This window comes from Phyllobates terribilis, unplaced genomic scaffold (genome assembly GCF_046119375.1).
Source record: "Phyllobates terribilis strain yellow unplaced genomic scaffold, ASM4611937v1 Scaffold_3__8_contigs__length_932513732, whole genome shotgun sequence".
Classification (NCBI taxonomy): Eukaryota; Metazoa; Chordata; class Amphibia; order Anura; family Dendrobatidae; genus Phyllobates; species Phyllobates terribilis.
In genome coordinates this window covers 847,790,914-847,818,761 of record NW_027362763.1, presented here as the reverse complement: position 1 = coordinate 847,818,761, position 27,848 = coordinate 847,790,914, and the positions used below count along the sequence as shown (strand labels likewise).

The following is a 27,848-nucleotide window of genomic DNA, read 5'->3' as shown; positions in this document are numbered from 1 at the left end:
TCTTGGCTGGATAGTGCAATGGTAAGGCATCAGCCTCTGAATCTACAATGTCTGGGTTCAAATCTTAATAGGAATGTGTTTTTTTTTTTATATATATATATATATATAATTATGCCTGTTTAGCACACAAACTACAGGGGTGTTTTACTTTTAATATCTGACTTTCTGATGGTCATCCTGACTTGTTAAGAGTTTCAGACACGCTATTGCATGGTAAATTACATAGCCAAAGTAAATTGGGAGGCACTAATTTACTACATATCTATTTCCAAGTGACTGTACATTTGCATCATTTCTTACAGGAGTCTAATGATAATAAAACTTTATTGTAAATTTTTCTTACCATCCACCCGTGTGTGTGTGTTTATCCTACCCTCCTCCTGCAGTACATGGTATATCCCCACCCCTCCCCTGGCAGTACAGTCATGGCCAAAAGTATTGAGAATGAGACAAATAGTAATTTTTCCAAAGTTTACTGCTTCATTTTTTGTAATGGCAATTTGCATATACTCCTGAATGTCAAAGAGTGATCAGCTTAACAGCAATTACTGTACTTGCAAAGTCAAGATTTGCCCAGAAAATGAACTTTAACCCCCAAAACACATTTCAACATCATTGCAGTCCTGCCTTAAAAGGAGCAGCTAACATCGTTTTAGTGATTGATCCATTAACACAGGTGTGGGTGTTGATGAGGACAGGGCTGGCGATCAATCAGTCATGATTAAGTAAGAATTACATCACTGGACACTTTAAAAGGAGGCTGGTTCTTAGTATCATTGTTTTTCTTCAGTTAACCATGGTTATCTCTAAAGAAACACGTGCAGCCATCATTGCACTGCACAAAAATGGCCTAACAGGGAAGAGTATCGCAGCTACAAAGATTGCACCTCAGTCAACAATCTATTGCATCATCAAGAACTTCAAGGAGAGAGCTTCCATTGTTGTCAAAAAGGCTCCAGGGCGCCCAAGAAAGACCAGCAAGCGCCAGGACCGTATCTTAAAACTGTTTCAGCTGCGGGATCGGACTACCAGCAGTGCCGAGCTTGCTCAGGAATGGCAGCAGGCTGGTGTGAGTGCTTCTGCACGCACTGTGAGGCGGAGACTCTTTTAGCAAGGGCTGGTTTCAAGGAGGGCAGCAAAGAAGCCACTTCTCTCCAGAAAAAACATCAGGGACCGACTGGACTGCTGAGGACTGGGGCAAAGTCCTTTTCTCTGATGAATCCCCTTTTCGATTGTTTGGGACATCTGGAAAACCGCTTATACGGAGAAGAAGAGGTGAGCGCTACCACCAGTCTTGTCTCATGCCAACTGTAAAGCAACCTGAAACCATTCATGTGTGGGGTTGCTTCTCAGCCAAGGGAATCGGCTCACTCACAGTCTTTCCTAAAAACACAGCCATGAATAAAGAATGGTACCAGAATGTCCTCCAAGAGCAACTTCTCCCAACCGTCCAAGAGCAGTTTGGCGCCCAACAATGCCTTTTCCAGCATGATGGAGCACCTTGCCATAAAGCAAAGATGATAACTATATGGCTCATGGAACAAAACATAGAGATTTTGGGTCCATGGCCTGGAAACTCCCCAGATCTTAATCCCATTGAGAACTTGTGGTCAATCATCAAGAGACGGGTGGACAAACAAAAACCAACAAATTCTGGCAAAATGCAAGCATTGATTATGCAAGAATGGACTGCTATCAGTCAGGATTTGGTCCAAAAGTTGATTGAGAGCATGCCAGGGAGAATTACAGAGGTCTTGAAGAAGAAGGGGCAACACTGCAAATATTGACTTGCTGCAGTAACTCATTCTGTCAATATAACCTATTGGTACTCATAATATGATTGCAATTATATTTCTGTATGTGATGTAAACATCAGACAAACACTAATAAAAACCAGAGGCCAGCAGATCATGTGAAAATATAATTTTGGTGTCATTCTCAAAACTTTTGGCCATGACTGTACACAGTGAGTATATCCCCTCCTCCCCCCTCCCCCAGCAGTACACAGTGTGTATACCCCCTCCTCCCCCGGCATTATACAGTGTGTATATCCCCTCCTCCCCCGGCAATACGCAGTGTGTATATCCCCTCCTCTCCCGGCATTATACAGTGTGTATATCCCCTCCTCCCCCGGCAGTACAGTGTGTATATCCCCTCCTCTCCCGGCAGTACACAGTGTGTATATCCCCTCCTCCCCCGGCAGTACAGTGTGTATATCCCCTCCTCTCCCCAGCAGTACACAGTGTGTATATCCCCTCCTCTCCCCAGCAGTACACAGTGTGTATATCCCCTCCTCTCCCCAGCAGTACACAGTGTGTATATCCCCTCCTCTCCCCAGCAGTACACAGTGTGTGTATATCCCCTCCTCTCCCGGCAGTACACAGTGTGTATATCCCCTCCTCCCCCGGCAGTACACAGTGTGTATATCCCCTCCTCTCCCCAGCAGTACACAGTGTGTATATCCCCTCCTCCCCCGGCAGTACACAGTGTGTATATCCCCTCCTCCCCCGGCAGTACACAGTGTGTATATCCCCTCCTCCCCCGGCAGTCCACAGTGTGTATATCCCCTCCTCCCCCGGCAGTACACAGTGTGTATATCCCCTCCTCCCCCGGCAGTACACAGTGTGTATATCCCCTCCTCCCCGGCAGTACACAGTGTGTATATCCCCTCCTCCCCCGGCAATACACAGTGTGTATATCCCCTCCTCTCCCCAGCAGTACACAGTGTGTATATCCCCTCCTCCCCCGGCAATACACAGTGTGTATATCCCCTCCTCCCCCGGCAGTGCACAGTATATGCACAGCCCTGTCCCCCCATTGCTGTGTACATGGTGACGGTCCGGGCGGCTCTGGCCCTGGTAACTAAGCGGTCTCTGTCCCGCCTCCTCGGCCGTGTGATTGGGCGGCAGCGGGTCACGGAGGAGGAGGAGGAGGAGGAGGAGGAGGCGGCGGCGGCCCCGTGTGCGGCTCCGCTGTGCAGGGAGGCGCTGACCACACAACAACATCCCGTGCACTGGCCGCGGCTCCCCTGATGTGCGCACCGTAGCCCCGCTGCCAGCCGCCCCCTCCTGCCCAGGGATGAGAAAGAGAGCGGAGCCTGCGGCCCGGGACCATGACCGCGGCGGTGCCGCCCCACTGGACCTGGAGTGCCGCCTGAAGAACCTGCGGATACCGGGCAGCAAAGCGGCCAAGGGGCATTATCCGCAGGACTGCGACAGCAAGGGCATGAAGAGGCTCAGCAGGTACGGGGCGCCGCAAGGTGACAGGCTGTGTGCGGCAGAGTGCGCCAGCTGTGGCCCGGCCCGCTGTGCTGCAGGGTCTCCCCTCTGCTATGTGTGTGTGAACATGGCTCACAGAGTCAGGAGGTCGCTATATGACGCGGGTGTGCGCCCCCCAGCCTGCACACGGCCCCATAGTGGTGCTCAGTAGTGCGGATTTAATGGGAAAAGTGAGTGAAGTTTGCTTCATGAAAAAAATCTGAATATTAATACAAAAACTGCGGCGTTTTCCATGTTGTTTTTTGCATTCAGGGTGCGGAGTTGTGCCGTTTTCCGTTGCTGTATGCTTCAGCCTGCTGCTTTCTGCAGATCCATACATTACACATAGTGGTGCAGCGGTCCTGTACTGCCCTGTACGAGCGTCTCTTATGTCGTCCCCCAAATCCTCACTATGGGGCTCGGGGGTCTATAAGGGGGATTTAGGGTCCAGCTCTGGGATCAGCAGTAAATGAGCTGAAGCTGCAGAAACCCCCGGTCCTGACCCTGCAGGGGATTAATACAGAAGAGGAAAACATAGGCCAAGTATAACATACTGAACAGAACATGGTGCCAAAACCAAATGACAGGCACCACGTCCGAAATGCCTACTCAAATAGATGCAATACAGGCCTGAGTCATCCAAAAACTTCCCTGTGGTCTCTGGACCCCATAGCTGCCGGGGTCTTGCATGTTCTGTAAATCTACCATATGAATCTCCTGTGAAGTATAATTGTCTCCATATGTGGGTCGGTACAATCGCATTGAGGCGTGTAGTGTTGCTAAGGCTGCGTTCACACATCTGTTTTTATGGTCCGAGTGCACTGGAAAACCTGACAGCTCGGGCCAATGTTATTCAATAGGGTTGTTCAGAAGACAGTGTTGTGGGGAGGGGGAGATTGCTTGTGAGGTTTCTTCCATATCTCCTATTCAAGTCTATGGGTGCACAAATAAAAAAGGTTCAGATCCCATGTGATCACCCATATAGCACCCAGAGGAGCATTGCTGCTTTAAAAGTGTCCTCACCATGACCTGCTTAACATGTCGCTCTCCAAGGAGAAATGTTACCCCTTAGATACTGTATAGCACCTGATTTTTATGGCTCCATTGCAGTTACTAACAGGAAACTCTATTTGTTGATTTATAAAAACAAATGACAGGTGTAAAAAATAAATAGCAAAATAGATATAAAGTGTTTTTTTTGGGGGGGTGGGGGTGAAAATCAGACCATTTTATATTCGGTTGTAAGCCTAATAAAGGATATAATTCACCCCTTACGTGAATAATCGGATTCACTTCTTATTGTCTGCAGCAACTGAGAAGTGCATTATACCTGCCACAGCCCCCCAATCGCCTGCCATAGGGGGGCATTTGTAAGGATAGTTTAGTTTCAGTCTTTTTCCAATGATTGGACCTGTCTAGTTTTTTTTCTTTTAAAGGGAATCTGTCACTAGGTTTTTACTGTTCTATTTCAGTGAAATCTGAGGCTGGGTTCACATGAGCATATGCAAAATTGGCTATTTTTCATCCAGATAAAAGTATGTCACCCTTTTATTTATATTGGGTGAGTCTGACCTGTCCTTGTGTATAAAAAAAAAACAAAAAAACCTGGTCATGGGAACCACCACATTGACTTGCATTGGTGCGTGTGCTCTCGGTTTTGCACAGAGACTTTTAATACAAAATAGAAATTAAAATAATGATGGCGCCAGATTCCAGCACGGTATTACAACATTGTGTTCTGAAGTCCTCACCATTGTGTGCACACTGCCGAGGCCGCAATATTCATGAACTGTGGATCTCCCGCTCATTCGTCTCTGATTGACAGCTACTACCATATGCAAAGGCAAAAGTTATGAAAATGACTGTAAAAACCAAGTAATCCAGTGTTCAATGCCATACACTGGATGACTGTACAGGAACATGGTCTGATCATACCACAGCTCCTGGGCAGGGGAGGAAGCAAAAGAGTATACAGACATTACAACATGTGATCACAGTCATTTTTAAACAGTGAAATATTTTACCTTGCAGACAGAATCAGCTGTGATCCCACTCTGTCCTGTCTGTATACTCTTTTGCTTCCTCCCCTGCCCAGGAGCTGTGGTATGATCAGACTATGTTCCTGCACGGTCAGACACAGCCATTACACAGTACACAGCAGGGGCACATTTATAAGATTATCTCAGCACAGGAACATTTTATTTAAACACATCCAATTGTGGAACTTATAATTATTCCAAGATCTATTGATTAAAATGTACTTTGTTTGTGGGAAAACCCTTTTAAGGCTGGCATACAGATTAGATGGCTCTCCGCTGAAACATGCCCATACACAGGAGTTATCGATTGACCGAGCATTGTTGTGTCCGCTATCAATATTTCCCCCAATAATCCCATACATGTTAAACTGTCGGCTGAACCCGTTGATATTGGCGGTTTTGGATGACATTATTCTGTGTGTGGGGGTCTTTTGTGCGGGTATGGTGTTGGTGAGGGGAACCGTGGGAGGCAAAGAAGTGGGTATGAATACATCCCTTCATAATCTGACAGCACTGGGAGGCATACTGTGACCTCTACCGGCAGCTCTTGCATCAAGTGATCACTACGCGAGAAACCTGATGAGGCAGTAGTACCATGTTCTGCACAGTGTTCACCCGGGATTCGTCAGTACGTTCACAAGGGACATGGCTGTTATGTAAGCATTGTCAGAAATGTGAACAATGACAAAGGTCTCGAACACAACAACCTTACACTCAGCTCTGACCTGTCATACTTGTTCTATTTTATAGAGGAGAAATTCTGTCGTTGACTATTACTAAATGTCACACAGCAGAGACAAGTCACACCCCGTGAAACTTTTTCCTCTATAAATATATATATACACAGTGGAGATAGTCTACAAACCTCAGGTTAAAAAAAAAATTAGACCAAGAAGAATCAGATCTTTTTCCATCCTAATGTCACCCATAATCTGTAGAAATCCATTGAGAGACAAACTAAAATCATTTTGAGAGGGGAAATAAAAATAACAAAACTAAACTAATGTGGTTACATAAATATGAACACCCTCTTCTAGTTAAGGATGTGGTTGTGTTCAGAAATATCCATTCCGATTTGAGTACAAAGCTGCCAACATTTACAGTGATTAACCCCATATAAAGTTTAGCGGTTCTAGTAGGAGTTTCCGGACATTTTCTTATTTGCATTTTACAGCTAAAGCCATGGTCCATAAACAGCTTACAACGCAGCAAAGGGATCTCATTGTGGAAAGTTGTCAGAAGAAGGGTACAAAGAAATTTCCAAGGCATTAGATGCCATGCAATACTGTGAAGATGGTCAGGAAGAAGTGGCTTACATTTGGCCCAACAGTGACATTACCTTGAACTGGACGTCCCTCAAAAATTGATGAAAATTCAAAAAGAAACTTGGTCCAGGAGGCTGCCAAGAGGCCAACAGCAATATTAAATGAACTGCAGGAATTTTTGCCAAGTACTGGATGTGTACTTCATGTGACAGCAATCTCCCATATTCTTCATATGTCTGGCCTGTGTGGTAAAGTGGCAAGACTGAAGTCATTTCTTACACAGAAAAAACATCTAAGGTTTTGCTAAAACCTTCATAAAGTCTGACAAAAGCACGTGGGAAAATTTGCTATGCTCTGATAAGACCAAGGCTGTTCCTTTTTGGCAATAATTACAAAAGATATCTTTGGTGCAAAGCCAACACGGCGCATCACCAAAACACCATACATACAGTAAAGCATGGTGGAGGCAGTATTATAGTTGTGCTCAAAAGTTTACATACCCCGGCAGAATTTTTCCTTTATTGGCCTTGTTTCAGAGAATATGAATAACAAAAAAAAAAATTTCTCCACTCATGGTTATTGGTTGGGTGAAGCCATTTATTGTCAAACTACTGTTTCCTCTTTTTAAATCTTAATGACAACCAAAAACCTCCAAATGACCCTGTTCAAAAGTTCACATACCCCAGTTCTTAATACCGTGTATTGCCCCCTCTAACATCAATGACAGCTTGAAGTCTTTTGTGGTAGTTGTGGATGAGGTTCTTTATTTTCTCAGATGGTAAAGCTGCCCATTCTTCTTGGCAAAAAGCCTCCAGTACATGTAAATTCCTGGACTGTCTAGCGTGAACTGCGTGGTTGAGATCTCCCCAGAGTGGCTCAATGATATTGAGGTCAGGAGACTGAGATGGCCACTCCAGAACCTTCACTTTGTTCTGCGGTAGCCAATGACAGGTCGACTTGGCCTTGTGTTTTTAATCGTTGTCATGTTGGAACGTCCAAGTACGTCCCATGCGCAGCTTCCGGGCTGATGAGTGCAAATTTGCCTCCAGTATTTGCTGATAACGTGCTGCATTCATCTTTCCTTCAACTTTTACCAAATTTCCTGGGCTTTTCTAGCTCACACATCTCCAAAACATCAGCGATCCACCTCCGTGCTTTACTGTAGGAATGGTGTTCCTTTCATCATAGACCTTGTTGACCTCTCTCCAAATGTGTAACTTATATGGTTGTGGCCAAAAAGCCACAACTTCCCGGCGCTGGAAGTGAGACGAGTGCACGTCACAGGGCCCTGTGACGTGCAGGGGAGGGGGGGGGGGGGTATGCAAATAAACTGATAGGCAGGAATTTCTGGGTTTCCTAATCAGATAGGCGGGGATTTCTTCTCGTCCCCCGTGCGCCAAGCATGTGAAGACTGATTTTATAATAACACATTTCTCTGCAATCAGACCGCTAATATGGGCCATACAGGTATATATAGATTTAGTTTTCTATAACCTGTATGCCTATAGTAGAGGTCTGATATCTCCCAGGGAGTGACTGATTCCCGTTTACATTGCTGAGCAGAAGTCCACCACTCTCCTGCCACCAGTTTTTCAGCTTGCCAGAGGAAAGTGTGATCCTGATTGATTGACAGTTCAGACCAGCAGCATTATTGTGCCTGCAGACTGAACTATACATTCTCTGATTTTTTTGCAAGCAGTGGGGTGTTTGGATCTAATCTGACCAGCAACAGAGCAGCGCTTACAAGGTGTATCAAAAAGATCTTGTTAGTGCTGAATTCCTTGAGTAGGAGACCAACCACTTCTAATAGACTACAAGGGGTATCCTGTGACCTATGCAATGAGAAGTAAAAAATACCCCTCTTAAGAACAGAGCATTTTTAATGGCAAATAAATTGCAAACTTGTTTGTTTTTAGAAGCAGTTTGAATTTTTTCAAATCTGAGAACTGGAAACTAACTCTTAAGTGTGGCAAGTAAAATATCCCCTGAAATAAAGGCCCAATTAATCATTTGAGGATTTTTGTGTTTTTGAGGTTTTTGGTGTTTTTTTTGTCCTGCATCCAAATTTTTCAAAATAGTGCTCATGGCGCATGAATTTTGCCCAAATTGAAAAATGGTCTTTAATTTTGTCTTTAATCTTATTTGCAATTTCACAGCACAAGAAGCCACTTGTTTCCAAAAACGTACCTAAAATGCTATAAACATACTTATGAGTGTCATACAGAAAATAAAAACTTGACTGGAAAGTAAGGATACAAAATTGAAAACAATGCCAGCTTTAGTAATGGCACCCACTGCTCAGTTTAAAAGAAAGGACAAGATAAGACTGAGGCTAGGTTCACACTCATGCAGTATTCTGCTCTGAGTACTAGATCAGACTTTCTGCTGGGATTGTTAAAAAAACAAAGCAGGATTCTGATAGAGCCCCGACATGTCCATTCACTACAGTAAAGCCGATGGAGTCACTTTGGAAACAGTCTGTTCATATATTTGTTTTAAGGGGTGCACATAAACATTCTCTTGGGTCTGCCGAGCGCTGCGCTTGTCTTTTTCCAGCAGCATCATGAGAGTATATATGAAGCGGTGTTCCCTGGGAACTGGCTCCTGTTTGCTGGAATCCTCGGCAGTTCTTCTGATTAGTAGGCTGGCGCAATGATTTACGTGCATCATACCGCAATAGCTACGGATCTAGAAATTTGAGAAGGCGCTGAGGATTACCACAAGTAGGAGCCAGTTTGGAGGGCTTCCTCCCCGTGGCCACAGACCACTGTCTTGGTCGCTGACCCATGGTCCTGCAAATCAATTCGCTCATGTCTGTTTACTTGTATAAACAGTGCCGCCCCTGTCCTCAGGCTGTGTGGGGTTTTGTAAGTCTAGTCTCATTCACTTATATGGAGTTGAACTGCAATACCAGTCACAGCCTATTGACAGTTGTGGTGCTGTTTTTGTAATCCTGTACAACCTCTAATAGTTGTATTTTTTGTCTGACCCAGTATATACAATACTTCTGTCCTTGTAACCTTGGCGTTTGTGTGTTTCTAAGAATGACTCACAAGTAACAGTGCACAATACGATAACAAGTCTTCTTTTCCCAAAGAAGCAAAACACTTTTAAAGTAATTCTGAAGACTCCTAAGAACACTGCTTATGTCCTGACCTTATGCTTGAGTCGGGGAGCTTGAGTAGCACATGGCCTGGTCAGACCCGATTAAAGGATTTGTCCACATTTGACACTATTTTAGAGATTATACAGTTCATATGTACAGTAAAACCTCTCCAAAAGACCAGATTTTACGTTCCATCACCGCCTATGCATACTGGTTATTCCCGATGAAAGGACCCCCTCTCTAAGGCCACAGCCCCACTATCCGTATTTGGTCAGTATTTTTTCTCAGGAGTGAGTGATAAATGCAGAATTGGTGACTTGTTTCTATTATACCTTTTCTCTGATTGTTCCTCACCTGGTTTTGGCTCCCACTCCTGAGAAAAAATACTGACCAAATACTGATAGTGGGGCTGTGGCCTAACAGCGCAACTTTGGGTGGTCATCTTGTAGCAGTTTCACTGTAAATGTAATTTTACAATCTGAAGGATTACCTTGATCATCTGGGATCCTCACTGATCTTGAGGACTGGATTGGACCATGAACAAGTTATCTCCCATCCTGCAGAGATGTGATGATAGAAGTTTGTACCAGCCCCTTTAATTTTTTACAAATAAAGATTACTTTAATGGCTGTTCACCATCACCAATACCATTTTCTATAATTAACCTATTCAGAAAGTGAGAGGATACACGAACATCACATGTTGGCTGCTGTTGAATGGAGTGGGCTCAGTAGCGATCCACAAAGGACAGATGCCAGCTGTGTTAAACAGCCAGCATTTGCCCCTAACAGCAGAGTCCAGAGCTAGCTCCAATTTCTGCAGATTAACCGCTTACATGCCACAGATTGACAATGACCTTTAAGTGGCGCAGTTGTGGTGTCTTGCCTTTTGAAGCGCCCATCGTCGCCAGTGCCGATGAATTGCCAGGGAGCCTACTGAAGGCCCCCTTCTTTGCCATCTCAGGAACTCCTGTGACGCATCACTTGCACTATATTGTATATAAAACAAGGATCAGATGATTGCAGATTTAGGTCCTTGTTTTTAGCCCCCTCAGAAAAAAAAATGCAAAACTCCTGTTTTGTTTTCTTACAAAACTTTATTTTTAATAGCTTTTATCACCCCCTCCTTTCACACACTTTAAAAATAAATAAAAAGTATATCAAAATATAAAATGAGCTTATATGAGTAAATGCCATAAAGAAAAAAAAATCAAAACTGCAGAATTGGCTTTTTTTTTTTTTGTCGCTACACCTCACCACAAATATGTAATAAAAAGCATTGCATGTACCTGGTATTCCTAAAAGTAGCAGTTAAAAGCCCTCACATAGATCCATCACTGAAATAATAGTTATGCATCTCAGAAAATGAAAGAAAAAAACATTGCAACTTTGCTATCGTCGTGGTCGCACTGATCTGGAGAATCATATTGCCGGGTCATTTTTACTGTACAATGAGCGCTGGAAAAACAAAAACTCAATGGAAGAATTGTAATTTTGTGCTTGGTTTTTTTTTCTTCCCCTGTATTTTCAGTAACGTTTTTTTTCTCTCTAATTTCAGGAGTTATATGGTAAAATGAATGGTGTCATTCAAAACTTCTCTACAGTTCTGTGAATTAAAAAAAAAAACAGTTATGGGTCTCGGGAGAAGTGGAAAACACAATAGTCCAAAAATGAAAAATGAGTCAGGAAGAGTTTAAACGTGGATGGTGAAAAATATATCATTTTTTTTTTCCATAACCATGAGAAGCACTTGACAAAACTAGAATTTCCTACCCAAAATTCTCCTTCATAAAATAAGATTTTTCTGCTCTCTGGGTGGTCCGTGAGTCCATGGCTAGTACCGATGACCTGTGCTGCCTCTGAATGTTTGTTTTTGGGTGAGGAAAACCGCTGTGTACTCCCCTGTTATAAAGAAGCAAAAGACAAGTGTATGTAGAGGAGTATGGGAGCTGTGTGCTGTCGCTGGTGGCATAGCACGTTGGCACAATGCCTGGGTACGATGCCCTCTCCCCTGTTTTCTTACAGCTTTTTCCTGAGCATATTGCCTTCTATAAATAGGTAGCTGCTGCTTTTTTTTTGATATTTAAGTAATTGGGCAACTATAAAGTTAACAATTAGTATACCCAAGAATGTTATTGTATCCTGTGTTATTAAGCACAAAAACTATTACAGTCCTGTTCACACATTGCAGTTTTTTTTTTTCAACCTTAAAGCCGAATGCAGCAATCTATATAGTACTTGTAGGAATAGCCAGGCATAAAAATGTAACTTACTTGACATACTCATGATGAAAATCTGCGGTGTATATCCAAAATATGAAAAAAAAATCTGAATACAAAAGCAAACACCATATGCAAATAGGAAGTAAATGTGGTCGTAATAGAAAAGGTATCATCACACAGGGAAGGCACATGGAACATGAACCCTTATCCCAACATGTTTTTAAGAGGTTGTCACAATACAGAATAAACCAGCCATATAACAATAGCAGGAAGGGTATGATCACCAAGTCCCCACTCTATCAAAATTTAAAGTGGGCCTAAGCTCCTTGGCCATCTACTAAAAAGAAAAAGGGCTGACACATTCATTTTACTTTCTGAAGTATAGTATCCTGGTACGCATGGCACCCCTCACCCTCAATCCTGGTACGCATGGCACCCCTCACCCTCAATCCTGGTACGCATGGCACCCCTCACCCTCAGTCCTGGTACGCATGGCACCCCTCACCCTCAATCCTGGTACGCATGGCATCCCTCATCCTCAATCCTGGTACGCATGGCACCCCTCACCCTCAGTCCTGGTACGCATGGCACCCCTCAGTCCTGGTACGCATGGCACCCCTCAGTCCTGGTACGCATGGCACCCCTCACCATCAGTCCGGGTACGCATGGCACCCCTCACCCTCAGTCCTGGTGCGCATGGCACCCCTCACCCTCAGTCCTGGTGCGCATGGCACCCCTCACCCTCAGTCCTGGTGCGCATGGCACCCCTCACCCTCAGTCCTGGTGCGCATGGCACCCCTCACCCTCAGTCCTGGTGCGCATGGCACCCCTCACCCTCAGTCCTGGTGCGCATGGCACCCCTCACCCTCAGTCCTGGTGCGCATGGCACCCCTCACCCTCAGTCCTGGTGCGCATGGCACCCCTCACCCTCAGTCCTGGTGCGCATGGCACCTCTCATCCCCCAATCCTGGTGCGCATGGCACCTCTCATCCCCCAATCCTGGTGCGCATGGCACCTCTCATCCCCCAATCCTGGTATGCATGGTACCCGTCATCCACCAATCCTGGTATACATGGTACTCCTCTGCACACATATAAAAAAAATAAACACTTATACTCACCTTTCTTCCCTGTGCTCCAGCGCTGCTGTGTCCTGTTCTGCCGGAGGAGGAGTGCAGCGCCGGAGCACCAGCGCTGTCCGGCGCCATTTTGCTGAAGACACACTGCAAATGGCATTTCTTTGGAGGGCCGCACAGCCCTCCATGTGCTCGCCAGAGGTAGCTTGACTGCCATTAGGTACCGAGATGAGATCCTCAGACCCCTTGTGAGACCATATGCTGGTGCATTTGGCCCTGGGTTCCTCCTAATGCATGACAATGCCAGACCTCATGTGGCTGGAGTGTGTCAGCAGTTCCCGCAAGATGAAGGCATTGAAGCTATGGACTGGCCCGCCTTTCCCCAGACCTGAATCCGATTGAGCACATCTGGCTCATCATGTCTCTCTCCATCCACCAACGTCACGTTGCACCACAGACTGTCCAGGAGTTGGAGGATGCTTTAGTCCAGGTCTGGGAGGAGATCCCACAGGAGACCATCCGCACCCTCATCAGGAGCATGCCCAGGCGTTGTAGGGGGGTCATACAGGCACGTGGGGGCCACACACAATACTGAGCCTCATTTTGACTTGTTTTAAGGACATTACATCAAAGTTGGATCAGCCTGTAGTGTGTTTTTTCCACTTTAATTTTGGGGGTGACTCCAAATCCAGGCCTCCATTGGTTAATAAATTTGATTTCCATTGATGATTTTTGTGTGATTTTGTTGTCATCACATTCACCTTTGTACAGAACAAAGTATTCAATGAGAATATTTCATTCATTCAGATCTAGGATGTGTTATTTGAGTGTTCCCTTTATTTTTTTGTACAGTGTATACACACTGCATTGCCGATCTTTGGCATTCTAGCTGTTAATTTGCTGAGGTAATCTTGAGAAATTTCCCCCCATGCTTCCTGAAGCCCCTCCACAAGTTGGATTGGCTTGATGGGCACTTTTTGCGTACCATACGGTCAAGCTGCTCCCACAACAGCTCAATGGGGTTGAGATCTGGTGACTGCACTGGCCACTCCATTACAGATAGAATACCAGCTGCCTGCTTCTTCCCTAAATAGTTCATGCATAATTTGGAGGTGTGTTTTGGGTCATTGTCCTGTTGTAGGATGAAATTGGCTCCTATCAAGCTCTGTCCACAGGGTATGGCATGGCGTTGCAAAATGGAGTGATAGCCTTCCTTATTGAAAATCCCATTTACCTTGTACAAATCTCCCACTTTACCAACACCAAAGCAACCCCAGACCATCACATTACCTCCACTATGCTTGACAGATGGCGTTAGGCACTCTTCCAGCATCAGTTGTTCTGCGTCTCACAAATGTTCTTCTGTGTGATCCAAACACCTCAAACTTTGATTCGTCTGTCCATAAAACTTTTTTCCAATCTTCCTCTGTCCAGTATCTGTGTTCTTTTGCCCATATTAATCTTTTCCTTTTATTAGCCAGTCTCAGATATGGCTTTTTCTTTGCCACTTTGCCCTGAAGGCCAGCATCCCGGAGTCGCCTCTTCACTGTAGACGTTGACACTGGCGTTTTGCGTGTACTATTTAATGAAGCTGCCAGTTGAGGAGCTGTGAGGCGTCGATTTCTCAAACTAGAGACTCTAGTGTACTTGACTTGTTGCTCAGTTGTGCAGCGGGGCCTCCCACTTCTCTTTCTACTCTGGTTAGAGCCTGTTTGTGCTCTCCTATGAAGGGAGTAGTACACACCGTTGTAGGAAACCTTCAGTTTCTTGACAATGTATCGCTTGGAATAGCCTTCATTTCTAAGAACAAGAATAGACTGTCGAGTTTCACATGAAAGTTCTCTTTTTCTGGCCATTTTGAGAGTTTCATAGAACAAACAAATGTAATGCTCCAGATTCTCAACTACCTCAAAGGAAGGTCAATGTTATAGCTTCTCAAATCAGCCAAACCGTTTTCAGCTGGGCTAACATACTTGTGCAAGGGTTTTCTAGGGTTTTCTAAACATCCATTACCCTTCTTACACAGTTAGCCTAATGGTACATTGTGTTTGCTATGTGCCCACGATGCAGAAATGCTCTGGATTTTTCCTGAGCGTTTCTGCATCTCCCTGGCAGAAAAAACGCATGCTGATTGTACATGCTTTTTTCCTGCCAGGGACATGCGGATGTGAAGCGTTCTTCACATGCATTTCCACATGCAGGTTGACAAGCGCTTTCCAAGCGATTTTAGCATCACTTGGAAAGTGCTTGACAACTTGGTCACACTATATAAATCCATGCAAACGGCATGGATTTATATAGTGTGACCTGAGAGAATGTATAAAAATAAAAAATAAATCTATACTTACCTTCCGATGGCCCCCGGTGTCTTGCTTCACTCGGTGCTGGCTGCCGGCAGTTCGCGGTACACTGCACTGAAGGACCTGCCGACGTCAGCGTCGCATGACCCATCACATGACTATGACGTCAGCGCAGGTCCTTCAGTCCATCGCGATTTGCCTGCATGAGAGGAGGAGCGCAGCAAGAAGGTAAGGATCATATTTATTTTTTATTTTATTCTTTTTTTTTTTACAGGTTCTATGGTACCCGGGTCCGAAGGAGAGTCTAGACCTGGGTACCATCCGCACATTGAAATGCTTGGAATGCGCATGTACAGATCCAGTGATGCGTAATCCATGCGGTTTAATGCAAGTCAATGGCGGCGAAAATGCAGCACTTCTGCAAAATAATTGGTAGTGCTGCTTTTTTTTCCACAATGATAATCCGCAGTGGAAATTTCCGCAGCATGTGCACAGCACATGCGGATTATCATTGGGGAACATGGCAGGCCTTCTACCATGCGTTTCTTAAGCTTTTCTGCAGCGTTTTTGCCGCTGCGGAAACGCTTAAAAAACGCATCGTGGGCACACAGCCTTAAAACACTGGAGTGGTGGTTGTTGGAAATGGGCCTCTATACACCTATGTAGATATTGCAATAAAAACAAGACGTTTGCAGCTAGAATAGTTATTTACCACATTAACAATGTATAGGGTGTATTTCTGATTCATTTAATGCTAGCTTCATTGAAAAAAATGTGCTTTTCTTTAAAAAATTAATGAAATTTCTAAATGACTCCAAACTTTTGAACTGTAGCATGTGTATGTGTATATATAATGTATGTGTATATATATAAATTTTACAGCTCTTGCAAAAATTAAGAGACCACTGCAAAATTTTCATTTTCTCTGATGTTTCTCTTTATAGGTATATTTTTGAGTACAATGTACATTTTTGTTTTAGTCTATAAACTACTGATAACATGTCTCCAAAATTCAAAGTTAAAAATTTTGTATTTATTTGCAGCAAATGAGAAATCGTCAAAATAATAAAAAAGAAACAATGCTTTCAGACCTCAAATAATGGAAAGAAAACAAGTTCTTATTCATTTAGAAACAACAATATTCATGTTTTAACTCAGGAAGAGTTCAGAAATCAATGACGCGCTCCCTGGGCCGTGGGGTACTCGGTGCCGGGGCGGTCGATGCTACGGGAGATGTGGCGGTGACCCAGGGCGGTCAGTGGAAAGGGGAATTTTATAGGGGATTTATGTACAAGAGTTCGTGACGCCACCTATGGTATGCGGCTAAAGGGAGCCGCCGCTGCGGAGCAGGTCCTTTGCACCTGATGTTAGTGCAGCAAAGCTGGTGTGGCTCTCCACAGGTAGAGCTTAGCTCCAGGGCAGTGTAGATGTAATGGGTGATGCTGAGCGTTGTAGTGCAGGGGCACTACAGAGACGGTGGAGTGCAGTCCTCAGGGTCTTTACTCACGGTTATTTCAGTCCAAGTTACCGGTCCCTCGTCGTGCTGCGCTCACTCAGGGAGGGGTTCAGTCCACCCCCAGATATCTCCGGAGAACTTAGCGGGACCCCCTTCTGTGTGTTCTTTCTCTGGCCGTTTCCCTGCACCTCATACCAAGTGTCCCAATCCGGTACCTGCGGGCCTTGTCAGGCGACGTCTGTTCCGTCCCCTGGGTCCTCTATAGCTACCTTCTTGGTGAGACTGATATGGACTGTTGGCTGCAGGACTTAAAATACTGCAGCCTCCGGTTTCTAGTTGAGACATAGAGTACTCTGCTAGTTGAGGGACCGGTCCCCTTTGTGTGGCCTGACCCCTCCACCTCCCAGTAGATTCGGGCGTACTGGTGGCCTCCAGCACTGCCCGTACCCCTGGGATCCCTTCCTCGTTCCTGGAGCCCTTCTCCTGCTCCTCTCTCTTCTTCTCCTTGGACCTCTCCTCAGGTCCTCCTCCTGAGCAGAGCTCCTACAGAGCTCCGGCTCCCAACTCCTCCTCAGACTGAACTCTCTGACTGATCTGACTAAACAAGATGGCTTCTCTATTTATACCTTCCTCTCATGTGCTCCCCTAAGCTACTTCCTCCACCCACACCCACTACATAGCCCCTCCCAACAGCTAGGGACCCGGGACTGTGCTCTCCCTTAGGAGCAATCTCGCCCTACCCCCACTGCGGGTATGTGTTGGATGCAGGTGTTAGGGTCCCGAGCTGTACTCCTTTCTTACCTGAGAGTGAGATGCAGTACCTCTGTGGCGACCGAACCCTCAGGGACGCCACACATATTTGGTGGAATAACCATGATTTTTAATCACAGCTTTCATGCGTCTTGGCATGCTTTCCACCAGTCTTTCACACTGCTTTTGGGAGACCTTATACCACTCCTGGCACAAAAATGTAAGCAGTTCTTTGTTTGATGGCTTGTGACTATCCATCTTCCTCTTTATTACATTCCAGAGGTTTTCAATGGGGTTCAGGTCTGGAGATTGGGCTGGCCATGACAGGGTCTTGATGTGGTGCTCCTTCATCCACACATTGATTGACCTACCTATGGGGCATTGTCCTGCTGGAAAAAAACAGTCCTCAGAGTTGAGGAACATTGCATGAGCAGAAGGAAGCAAGTGTTTTTCAAGGATAACCTTGTATGCGGCTTGATTCATACGTCCTTCGCAAAGATTAACCTGCCCAATTCCAGCCTTGCTGCAGCATCCCCAGATCATCACCGATCTTCCACCAAATTTCACAGTGGGAGAAAGACACTGTGGCTTGTATGCCTCTCCATGTCTCCTTCTAACCATTAGACGACCAGGTGTTGGGCTAAGCTCAAAATTGGAATCATCCGAGAAGATTACCTTACTCCAGTCCTCTATGGTCCAATCCTTATGATCTTTGGCAAACTTCAGCCTGGCTCTCCTTTGCTTCTCATTGATGAAAGGCTTTTTTCTAGCTTTACATGACTTGAGGCCTGCCTCTAGGAGCCTGTTACGAATTGTCCTTGCCATGCACTTCACCCCAGCAAGCATTTGCCATTTCTTTTGTAGGTCACTTGATGTCATCCGGCGGTTGCTGAGTGACATTCGAATAAGAGGACGGTCATCCCGGTCAGTGGAGAGTTGCTTTCGCCCTCTGCCAGTCTGTAGCTTTGTTATCCCCAATGTCTGCTGCTTGACCTTGTTGTAATGGACTGCCATCTTCGAAATTTTAAGGATGGAGGCAACATGACGCTCACTGTATCCCTCTGCTAGTAAAGCCAGAATTGAGCCTTTCTTTTCCTCACTCAAGACTTTTCTTTTCAACTCTTTTGGCATGGTTAAGGCTGCATGCACACGATGCGTTTTTCATGCGTTTATGCTGCGGAAACGCATCAAAAACGCATGGTAATCCGCACCCCATGGTCCCCAATGGCATTCTGCAATGTCAATGCACATGCTGCGGATTTTTCCGCAGCGTTTCTGCAGCGCTCATAAATCCGCAGCATGTTCATTAATTTTGCGGAAGCGCCGCCATTGACTTGCATTGAGACGCATAGAATCCGTGTCTGTACATTTGTACACGCGGATAATATGCGATTCAATGTGCGTATGGTATCCAGTTCTGGAGGAGAGGAGACTCTCATCCAGACCTGGGTACCATTGTACCTGTAAAAAAAAAGAGTAAAATAATTAAAAGTTTATATTCATCTGTCCGACGGCTCTCTCTGCATGCCGGCAGCGCTGAAGGACCTTCAGTGACGTCAGTCATGTGACCGCAGGCCCTTCACCGCTGTGTCTCGCGATATGCCAGGAACCAGACAGGAACGAGCGCTGCAGCCACGCCGGGCATCGGGGGTGAGTATAGCTTTATTTTAAGCATTGTTTTCGGTCACACTATAGAAATCCATGCTGTTTGCATGGATTTATATAGTGTGACCTAGTTGTCAAGCACTTTCCAAGTGATGCTAATCGCCTGGAAAGCGCTTGTCAATCTGCATGCGGAAACGCATGTGAATCCGCCCGTGGATCCGCATGTTTTCTGCAGGAAAAACGCATGCACAATCTGCATGTACAATCTGCATGCGTTTTTTCTGCCAGGGAGATGCAGAAATGCTGCAGAAATTTTCTGCTTCATTTCTGCATCGTGGGCACATAGCCTTAAAGTTATTTTTTCATTCAAATTACTTTTGGGCTATTCCTAGCACTTGTTTTGCCATCCATCTTGTCCTATTGCAAGAGGATTGTGGAGACCACAGCAGTGTTTTATATACTTTCCCTCGTTACATAAGATTTGGTTCAGGTGATCACCTAATCAGAAGCACATTAAGTAGAATGAGGTGGACTTTGGTTGGAATTCAGCTGACACTGGAATAGAATGGCTGTCAGACATGGAGAGATGGGGATTGTTAGATAACTGTGTAGTGGTCTCTTCATTTTTGCCAGAGCTGTATGTGTGTATATATAATATAATAAATATATTATACATTTAGATTTAACATTGAATGTGAAATCAGTGGGTTTGACAGACCTCAGACTGATGCTCGCATACACAGTAATGGTTGTCTTACAGACAAATTTTCAGTGCTTCCTTTCTTCAGTCTTTTCCCCCTGGTCCCTATTTTATTGTGATGTAAAGCCATGGCACCCACGGTCAGATTGTGGCACCTCGACCAGATGTGTGCATCTCTAGCTGATCCTCTCATTGTTTTCAGTCTTTTCCGGTCTTTGTCAGCAGCGGTTATTCTAGGATTTGACTATTGCTGTAAATTACAGGCTTGCTACAGAATTGCTGACTTATCATTTCTCATAATATCTTGTGCTCTCTGTTTTTTTGCTTTAAATGCCTGTTTCACTTCAGGATTTTGTTTCTAGGCCACTGCTCATTAGAGCCATTAAGAAGAGGTGGAATTTAGCTTGTTATAACAAGACTAAATGTAGCAAAGTGCCTAAATTGTTATAATGGCTATGGCCACCTTGTCTGCACCGTTTCATTTAACTTCATTGCATTCTTTAGCTACTGGATGGCTGGTGGTTACTACTGGTGATTAAAATTAAAGCCATGAATGATTCAGATATCGGACTTGGTCCTGTTTCCTTCGGGCTCGCCTTGTGGCTACTATCACACAATATAAATGACTCCTGAGATTGTTGCTCTTGGTTTAGAATTGGGGTCAGCTGGACCTTGCGGCAGCATTGCCTGTGAGGAGCACTTATACTTTGGCACGCATTACTGAATTGTGTATTTACTGAGCAGTAGTATCCAGAGCTGTAAAAATAAGGTCACTGCAGTGATGCAATGTCCTCGCAGTTACAGTAATTTTTTTACGTTATACAGGGACGTTACCTTTGCCATCTGGACACATCTTGCATCCAGCAGATCTAAACATTGATGGTGTACTGATTCCAGTACAAAAATACACTCCTAGTATAAGTGCACTTGTGTACTGTGGTAATGTCTTAATGACAGCTAAAACCTGATGGCCTCTTTATATCCAGCAATGATGGCGATACTGACGGCATGCCCTCGTGTACTGGAACCATACAAACATTATGTCTAGATGTAGGAGTCTGCAGTGTTACCTAGAACTAAACGTACAGGATCCCTCTCCAGATTGATCACCTCCATTACTATGAGCAGGTCTCGGTTGACTGCTGAGATGGAGAAGTGCTAGAGATTGCAATTTTACCTATTTTAAAAGTTGACACGACCACTTTAATTCTGCATAATGCTTGTAAAAACCAGCAACTTTGCAATTTACTATTTAAATATCCTCTGTGTTATTAAACATCCCCACTTGCCATTGCTGCTCTGAAGCTGGTTGGGTTTGGTCCTCTTCTTTTCCCACTGTGCTGCTCCAATGCCTCACAAAGTTTTCTCTGCTTGCAGCATGGGAGAGTGCACAATTCAGGCCAAGGATAAGCTACATTTTCTTGGTATATATACCTATTTTTTCACAAATGAGATCTGTTTATAAATATACTGTATACTACATATACCGTACGTGTTGGACACAACTAATTTTCAACTTGTTAGAAAAATTGGTGCCAATTGATTAAGGTGTGCCAGAGTAAGATGTCTCAAACTTATTTAAAGGAATCTGTTGTCAGGTGTTTTGTTACGTAATATGAGAGCAGCATGATGTATGGGGCTGAGACCCTGATTCCAGCAATGTCATTTCCTGGGCTTCTTGCTGGCATTTTGATACAATCACTGTTTTTCCTGCTGCAGATCTAGCAGTGCTCTAAATGCTGAGCCCTGTATTATCCCATTCACACCACTGATGTTTTTGTCAATGTAAACACAAAGCTACCAATCTTTGGAGGGGTTACACAGAGCCGGAGGACTACATGACACTAGACAACTAGTCCTGTAGTGATAATCTCCTGCTGATAAAACACTGATTTTTATTGAAACAACAACACAGCCTAGAAAGTGACACATCGCTGGAGTCAGGGTCTCTGCCCCTACATCATGCTGCTCTCAAATAACATAGTAAACACCTGGAGACTGAATCACTTTGAGGCTTGAGCATTTTTACCAGTTGCCATGCGCCTGCGTCAGAAATTACTCAAAACTTGGACTGGAACACGTTAGTCTTAATTTACTTATTTATGCATTTATTGTATTTGCTTATTCCGGAATACATAGAGATGAAAGCTAATCTAGGTGTGCAAGGCTGTGACTTCACACATTATTAGCCATCTTTTAATGTTATTTGTCAACAGGTCATTGAGATGACATGATTTGCACTGTTTGACCCTTAAAGGGGCTTTACCACAAACAAAAGTTCATTTTAATCAATAGCTCTTGGAATAATAATATCTTCCACAATTGGATGTGTTTAAATTAAATGTTCCTGTGCTGAGATAATCTTATAAATGTGCCCCTGCTGTGTGCTGTGTAATGGCTGTGTCTGACCATACATTGACATGGTCTGATCATACCACAGCTCCTGGGCAGGGGAGGAAGCAAAAGAGTATACAGATATTACAGCATGGGATCACAAATAATTCTCTTTGAAGTAAAACATTGTTTGAAAACTGGCAGGAAAATGTTTTACCTCACAAAAAGAATCAGCTGTGATCCCCTGCTGTCCTGTCTGTATACTCTTTTGTGTCCTGCCCTGCCCAGGAGCTGTGGTATGATCAGACCATGTTTCTGTACAGTCAGAAACAGCCATTACACAGTACACAGCAGGGGCACATTTATAAGATTATCTCAGCACAGGAACATTATTTATCTATTAACACATCCAATTGTGGAAGATATTATTATTCCAAGATCTATTGATTAAAATGAACTTTTGTAGTGGGAAAACCCCTTTAACATTTAGCTATAGGGATAATATTTGCCCATGAGCCTTGAATGAAGCTACTATGGCCTCAGAAATGATACCATCCGTAAGAGATCTGTGACCATTCCCTCCCCATCTTAATTAACTATATGGAAATAGTGGGATATTCATTTCAGGCTGTCGCTTGTCTCAGTGAATCCAGTGTTCTGCTTCAGAACAGCACAGCGCTGCACATTGTAGTGGCCGTTCTCAGGTACTACAGCTCGGCTGCTATTGACTTTACTTTCTCTGTTAGTGCATTGAGTAAAACAGAGACGTAGTTGCAGTGTTGAAATTTTGCAAATTTAAGGGATTTTTTCTTAACATGAAGCTTAAGGAGCGGACCGCCCGCAGTTGCCTGCTTTGCTGAGGGTGGTGCACTTCTGAGGATTGACAGTTCAGGCTAGCCACATTGTCACGTTGCTGGCCCCAACTGTGCTGTTTCCCAGGTGGCTACTAGTGGCAGTTTTGCCTCTGCAATATGGGAGGAGCCCCGAGGCCGGTCGGATCGAGCCCCGAGGCCGGTCGGATCGAGCCCCGAGGCCGGTCGGATCGAGCCCCGAGGCCGGTCGGATCGAGCCCCGAGGCCGGTCGGATCGAGCCCCGAGGCCGGTCGGATCCAGCAATATGGCCAGCTTCAGAGTGGCACGAGAAGGCTGTAAAACATGAAGCCAGCTTGTGCTGCTCGCTCCTTGCCTAGCTAACTGGTCAGGCTGGGACTGCAGGGTGGCCGGTAACGAGCAGTAAACGATAACATTGAAAATCTTTCTCTGCTGAAAAGAACTGAGGTTTTTTAATAAGGGGTAGTTTTTAGTTTCTTGCTTTTACAATTACTTTACAGTTTTTCACATTTCTGAACTTGAGACAACCCCTTTAAGCGAATATTTGATGCAGTGGTCATAGGATGTTTTTATTGCCGTGACCACCTGAAAAATCACATTGGCATGCTGCAGAAATATTAATATCTAATGTTAATGACCTAGTTTAAGGATAGCCAAAGTCCTGGATCACCCCTTTAAAATACCACATTTTCTTCTTGAAAGATCAATGAAAAGTGCAAATGTGTAAGTGTAAACCAGTGACTGCCCCATCCCGAGTCACAGAAAGATGTCCTTTTCTTTACGGATAACATCTGCACTCCAGCAATATAACTGTCAGCTCTTCCTTTTTGCTCCTGCTTATCGTATTGTGATTAGATTATGTTACAAGGTTATTTGGTATCTTTAGATTTAATTGAATATCTTCTTGAACTGAAATGAATATTACAAGTCTGAAACAAATGTGACCTGCAATACAATGAAAACCCCTGAACAGAAGTATATTTTAAATGAAATAGTACAGATAAAATACAGCGCCATAGATAATGCAGCCCATACAGGGGCGTCACTAGAGAGTGCTGGACCCAGTACCACCGTCCTTTCCCCCAGAATAGAGCCTCAGACTCCCAAGTCCGACCCTAGATCAGAAAAAAGCACAGGCATTTACTTATGTCTACAGAGCCTAACGATGCCAGCGAGTGTCAGAATGGCAACGTCCTCATTTGCAGATCCATATACATAGACCTACAGTATAGCTGTCATTTAAAATGTTGGTGTACAATGTAGAGCAGCTGAAATAAGTATTGAACACACCGCCTATTTTCTAAGTAAAGTTTGGCTGTGGGAACATTATGGGTGTGGAGCTGTTTTTCAGCATACGTCAAACTTCATATAAATGAAGGAAGGATGAATGGACAAATATACCAAGACATTCTTGATAAAAATCTGCTGCCATCTACCAGGATGATGAAGATGAAACAAGGGTGGACATTTCAGAAAGACAATGATCCCAAACACACAGCAAAGTAAACTCGCAATTGGTTTCAGAGAAAGAAAATAAAGCTGCTAGAATGGCCCAGCCAATCACATGACCTGAATCCAATAGAAAATGTATGGAAGGAACTAAAGCTCAGAGCTCATAGAAGCCCACGGGACCTTCAGGATTTGAGGAGTGTTTCTGTGGAAGAATGGGTTAAAGTCACCTGAGCAATGTATGAGACTAGTTTCTCCATGCAGGAGGTGTCTTGAAGCTGTTGTCACCAACAAAGGCTTTTGTACGAAGTATGAAATACATTTCGGTAAGTGTGTTCAATACTTTTCCCTGTGTCATTTCTCATTATTACACATAACTTAATTTATGGACATCTATGGTTTTGATTTATTTGCCTGTGTGGATTGGATATGTTGTTACCAACATCTGGTGAGAATTTCATGTGAATGGCACCTTTAGAACCACATATACTTAAGTATTGGACACGTCACCAATTTTCTATTTCACCTGCTGTATATAATTTTTCAATCCTGTATGGCGTAGTAGAGACTGATGTAGAAACAAGGAATAAAGAAGCTCACCACGCCAATATTGTTGAGGATAAATCGTAAAGTTGATGAATGGTTCCAATTCCTGATGGTGAGGCTCAGAGTTCATAGAAGGAGGCCACGGAACCTTCAGGATTGTAGAACCGAAGAAGAAAAAGGATTTTCTGGCACGTCCATCCATAAAATTAATCTTTTTATTAGAAAATAATTTAAAAACAGGAGGATCCATCATCAGGATAAAACCATACCCCAGAAACTCTAAAGGTTTTATCCTCATGATGAATTCTACTGTTTTTAAATTAATTTTTAATAAAAAAATGAATTTTATGGATGAACATGCCAGAAAACCCTTTTTCTTCTTAGAGACTGATGTACTCTTCCATATAGAGACTTTCAGAAAAGACAAGTGTCTTGGGTGAGTGATGGCACTATGTGATGTGATCATCCAGTGACAAGGAAAGTATGTCAGCGAAAACACCCGATTTATATCTCAGACTACCACTGCGAATGTATGGAAACATCCTAACATTCCCAGTTGTTGACCCCAGATGCTTGTCATAGGAACAGCAGCGACACTCTGAATGTGGCGGTAGTTAGACTGATGTACTTTTCTCACTCCTTTTGTCTGGTGCTGCTGACACCCACATTGGGAGGTGAGCGGAGCTGATGACATCTGGCTGAGGCACACCTGGAACTTGTGCGTATTCGGCAGGTATCGAGCACTTCTATTCATTAATAATGTGGACGTGAGACGTCCCCAATAGAAACAAAGACTCAAGCGTGTTCATTAGTGATGAGCACAAGTGCTGGTTACTCCAGGGTGCTCGGGTATGCACAGAGTATCGTGGCTGCTTGAGTGACATGTTCGAGTCCCCGCGGCCATGTTTCTCGGCTGTTAGCCACAAAACCTGCTGGGATTGCCTGACAAACTCGGGCAATCACCACATGTTTTGTGGCTAACAGCCGCGAAACATGCAGCCGTGGGGACTCAAACGCGTTACCCGCGATACATTGGTGCAAACTCGAGTAACGAGCACTTGCGCTCATCACTAATGTTGCTATCTAAATGACCCGTTTGAAGTTGTGGGGCTCCTATTCACACGAGATGAGCTGAAATTGACAGGTTTGATTCTTTGATGTACTATGTATGGCTGGCATTAGACTATGCTCTTGGCATTTGCTGTATGTTCATTCAGACGGGCTGATCTTCACCTGTTAAAGAGCGCCGATTACCTTCAGTTGAATGTATACCCGATACTTGGGAAATTAAAAGATAAAGCATCTACATGGAGCAAAATGCGCCTCTCGGTGGTGGGACGCACCAATCTTCTTAAAATGGTGCTGATGCCCTAATTGTTATATGTTTTACATAATTGCCCTGTGTGGATTCCTCAGCCAGTGTTCCAGTGTATTAATGCAATATTTAGGGATCTGGTCTGGGGTGGTGGACAACCTAGAATTAAACTGGAGACTCTCCAGAGGCCGAAAGAAGAGGGGGGCCTCGCCCTACCAAACCCGTGGATATATTTTTGGCAGCACAGTCCCAGCATATTAGAGGGTGGGCGCAGAGGGCGGTGAAGGGGACTATACAGGCGGTTTTGGAATTTCATCTTAAAAAAGAGTCCATTGGTAGTGGGCCTAGAGTCGGGACTTTTTGGGAAGATGAGCAAGTCATACCCGACCTGTGGCTTAGTCCATAAATTGTGGACGAGGGTGAAGAAGATTAGAGGCATAGTGGGAATGTCTATGTATACTTCTATTTGGGATAACGAAAACTGGTGAATTTTATAAAATAGGAGAGCTGAGAGGATAGGTGGCAAGGGTTATACAATACATCTACCAACTGATGGATAATCAAAACCTTAGAGATGCTGAAAGAGGAATTTCATTTATTAGACGGACACAGCTTTCAGTATACACAGGTTAAGCATGCGTTTATTAAGCAAAGGAAAATTAGGAACCTATATGTTCAAAAGGATATCGTTATTGATTACATTTGTATGGGGGGTGTACAACAGGCGACATATCTAAGGTGTATGCTGATCTGCTTCACACCTTTCTATTGAACTATCCTGTTTTGGCGAAGGAAAAGTGGGAAGCAGATGTTGGTACCATTGAAGATGATAAGTGGCAGTTCATATTAGAATATATCCCTAAGTTGTCTCTAAATGAACCTGCCAGAATGTCCCAACTACTTCTTGTACATAGAGCATATAGACCGCCCGATTTTTGTTTAGAATAGGGGTATGGGAGAATTCGGATTGCCCGAGATGTGGGTCAGAAGTTGCCTGTATACTACATGTTATGTGGAGTTGCCCAAAGCTTGCAAACTATTGGTCTGAAGTAGCTGGCCTAATTGAAGGACGGTATCATTGTATAATTCCTGGAGATCCAGTGGTTTGCTTGCTGGGATATGTGGAGGAACTTGTGGGGAATGATGTCGCAAAACTGGCAATTGCCAGACTCTTATATGCAGCTAGAAAGGTAATAGCAAGGTATTGGGTGCGACCGGAGCCTCCCTCTAGGCAGGAGTACATAAGGCAGGTGGATTATGTGGTACGGATGGAGGAAAAAAATTATTTAAAAAGGAAAAATTCCAAACTCAGTGACAATCTATGGGCACCATGGAAGGTGTGATTAATGCTTTTGGAGGAAAGAATCCGGTGATTACACTATAAAATACATTGCAATGGTTATAAGATGTTGTTTTTTTTGTGATATTGAACCATATTCTATATAACAATAAAGGTTTATTGTCGTCCGTAAAAGGGGAGGGGGGTGAGGGAGGGTTTCTTTTTGATAATAAGAAAATGGAACATTATTGTACTGAAGTTGTATTTCATTATTCTATCTTTAAATTAATGAAAATGTATCTGATTAAAAAAAAAAAAAG

General features: G+C 44.1%; 1 protein-coding gene across 2 annotated transcripts in view; it reads left to right on the top strand.

The window, feature by feature from the left end:
* Positions 1 to 27,848, top strand: part of ABHD12 (abhydrolase domain containing 12, lysophospholipase) — an 87,864-nt gene that overhangs the window by 23,566 nt on the left and 36,450 nt on the right. The window contains exon 1 of one of the 2 annotated variants that reach the window (XM_073672518.1): positions 2,908 to 3,242. The exons of the other annotated variant lie outside the window; for it this stretch is intronic. Coding sequence (XP_073528619.1) covers positions 3,079 to 3,242 — 164 coding nt within the window. The 5' untranslated portion in view covers positions 2,908 to 3,078. Of the gene's footprint in view, positions 1 to 2,907; positions 3,243 to 27,848 lie in introns of those variants that run through there. 2 annotated transcript variants of the gene reach the window in all.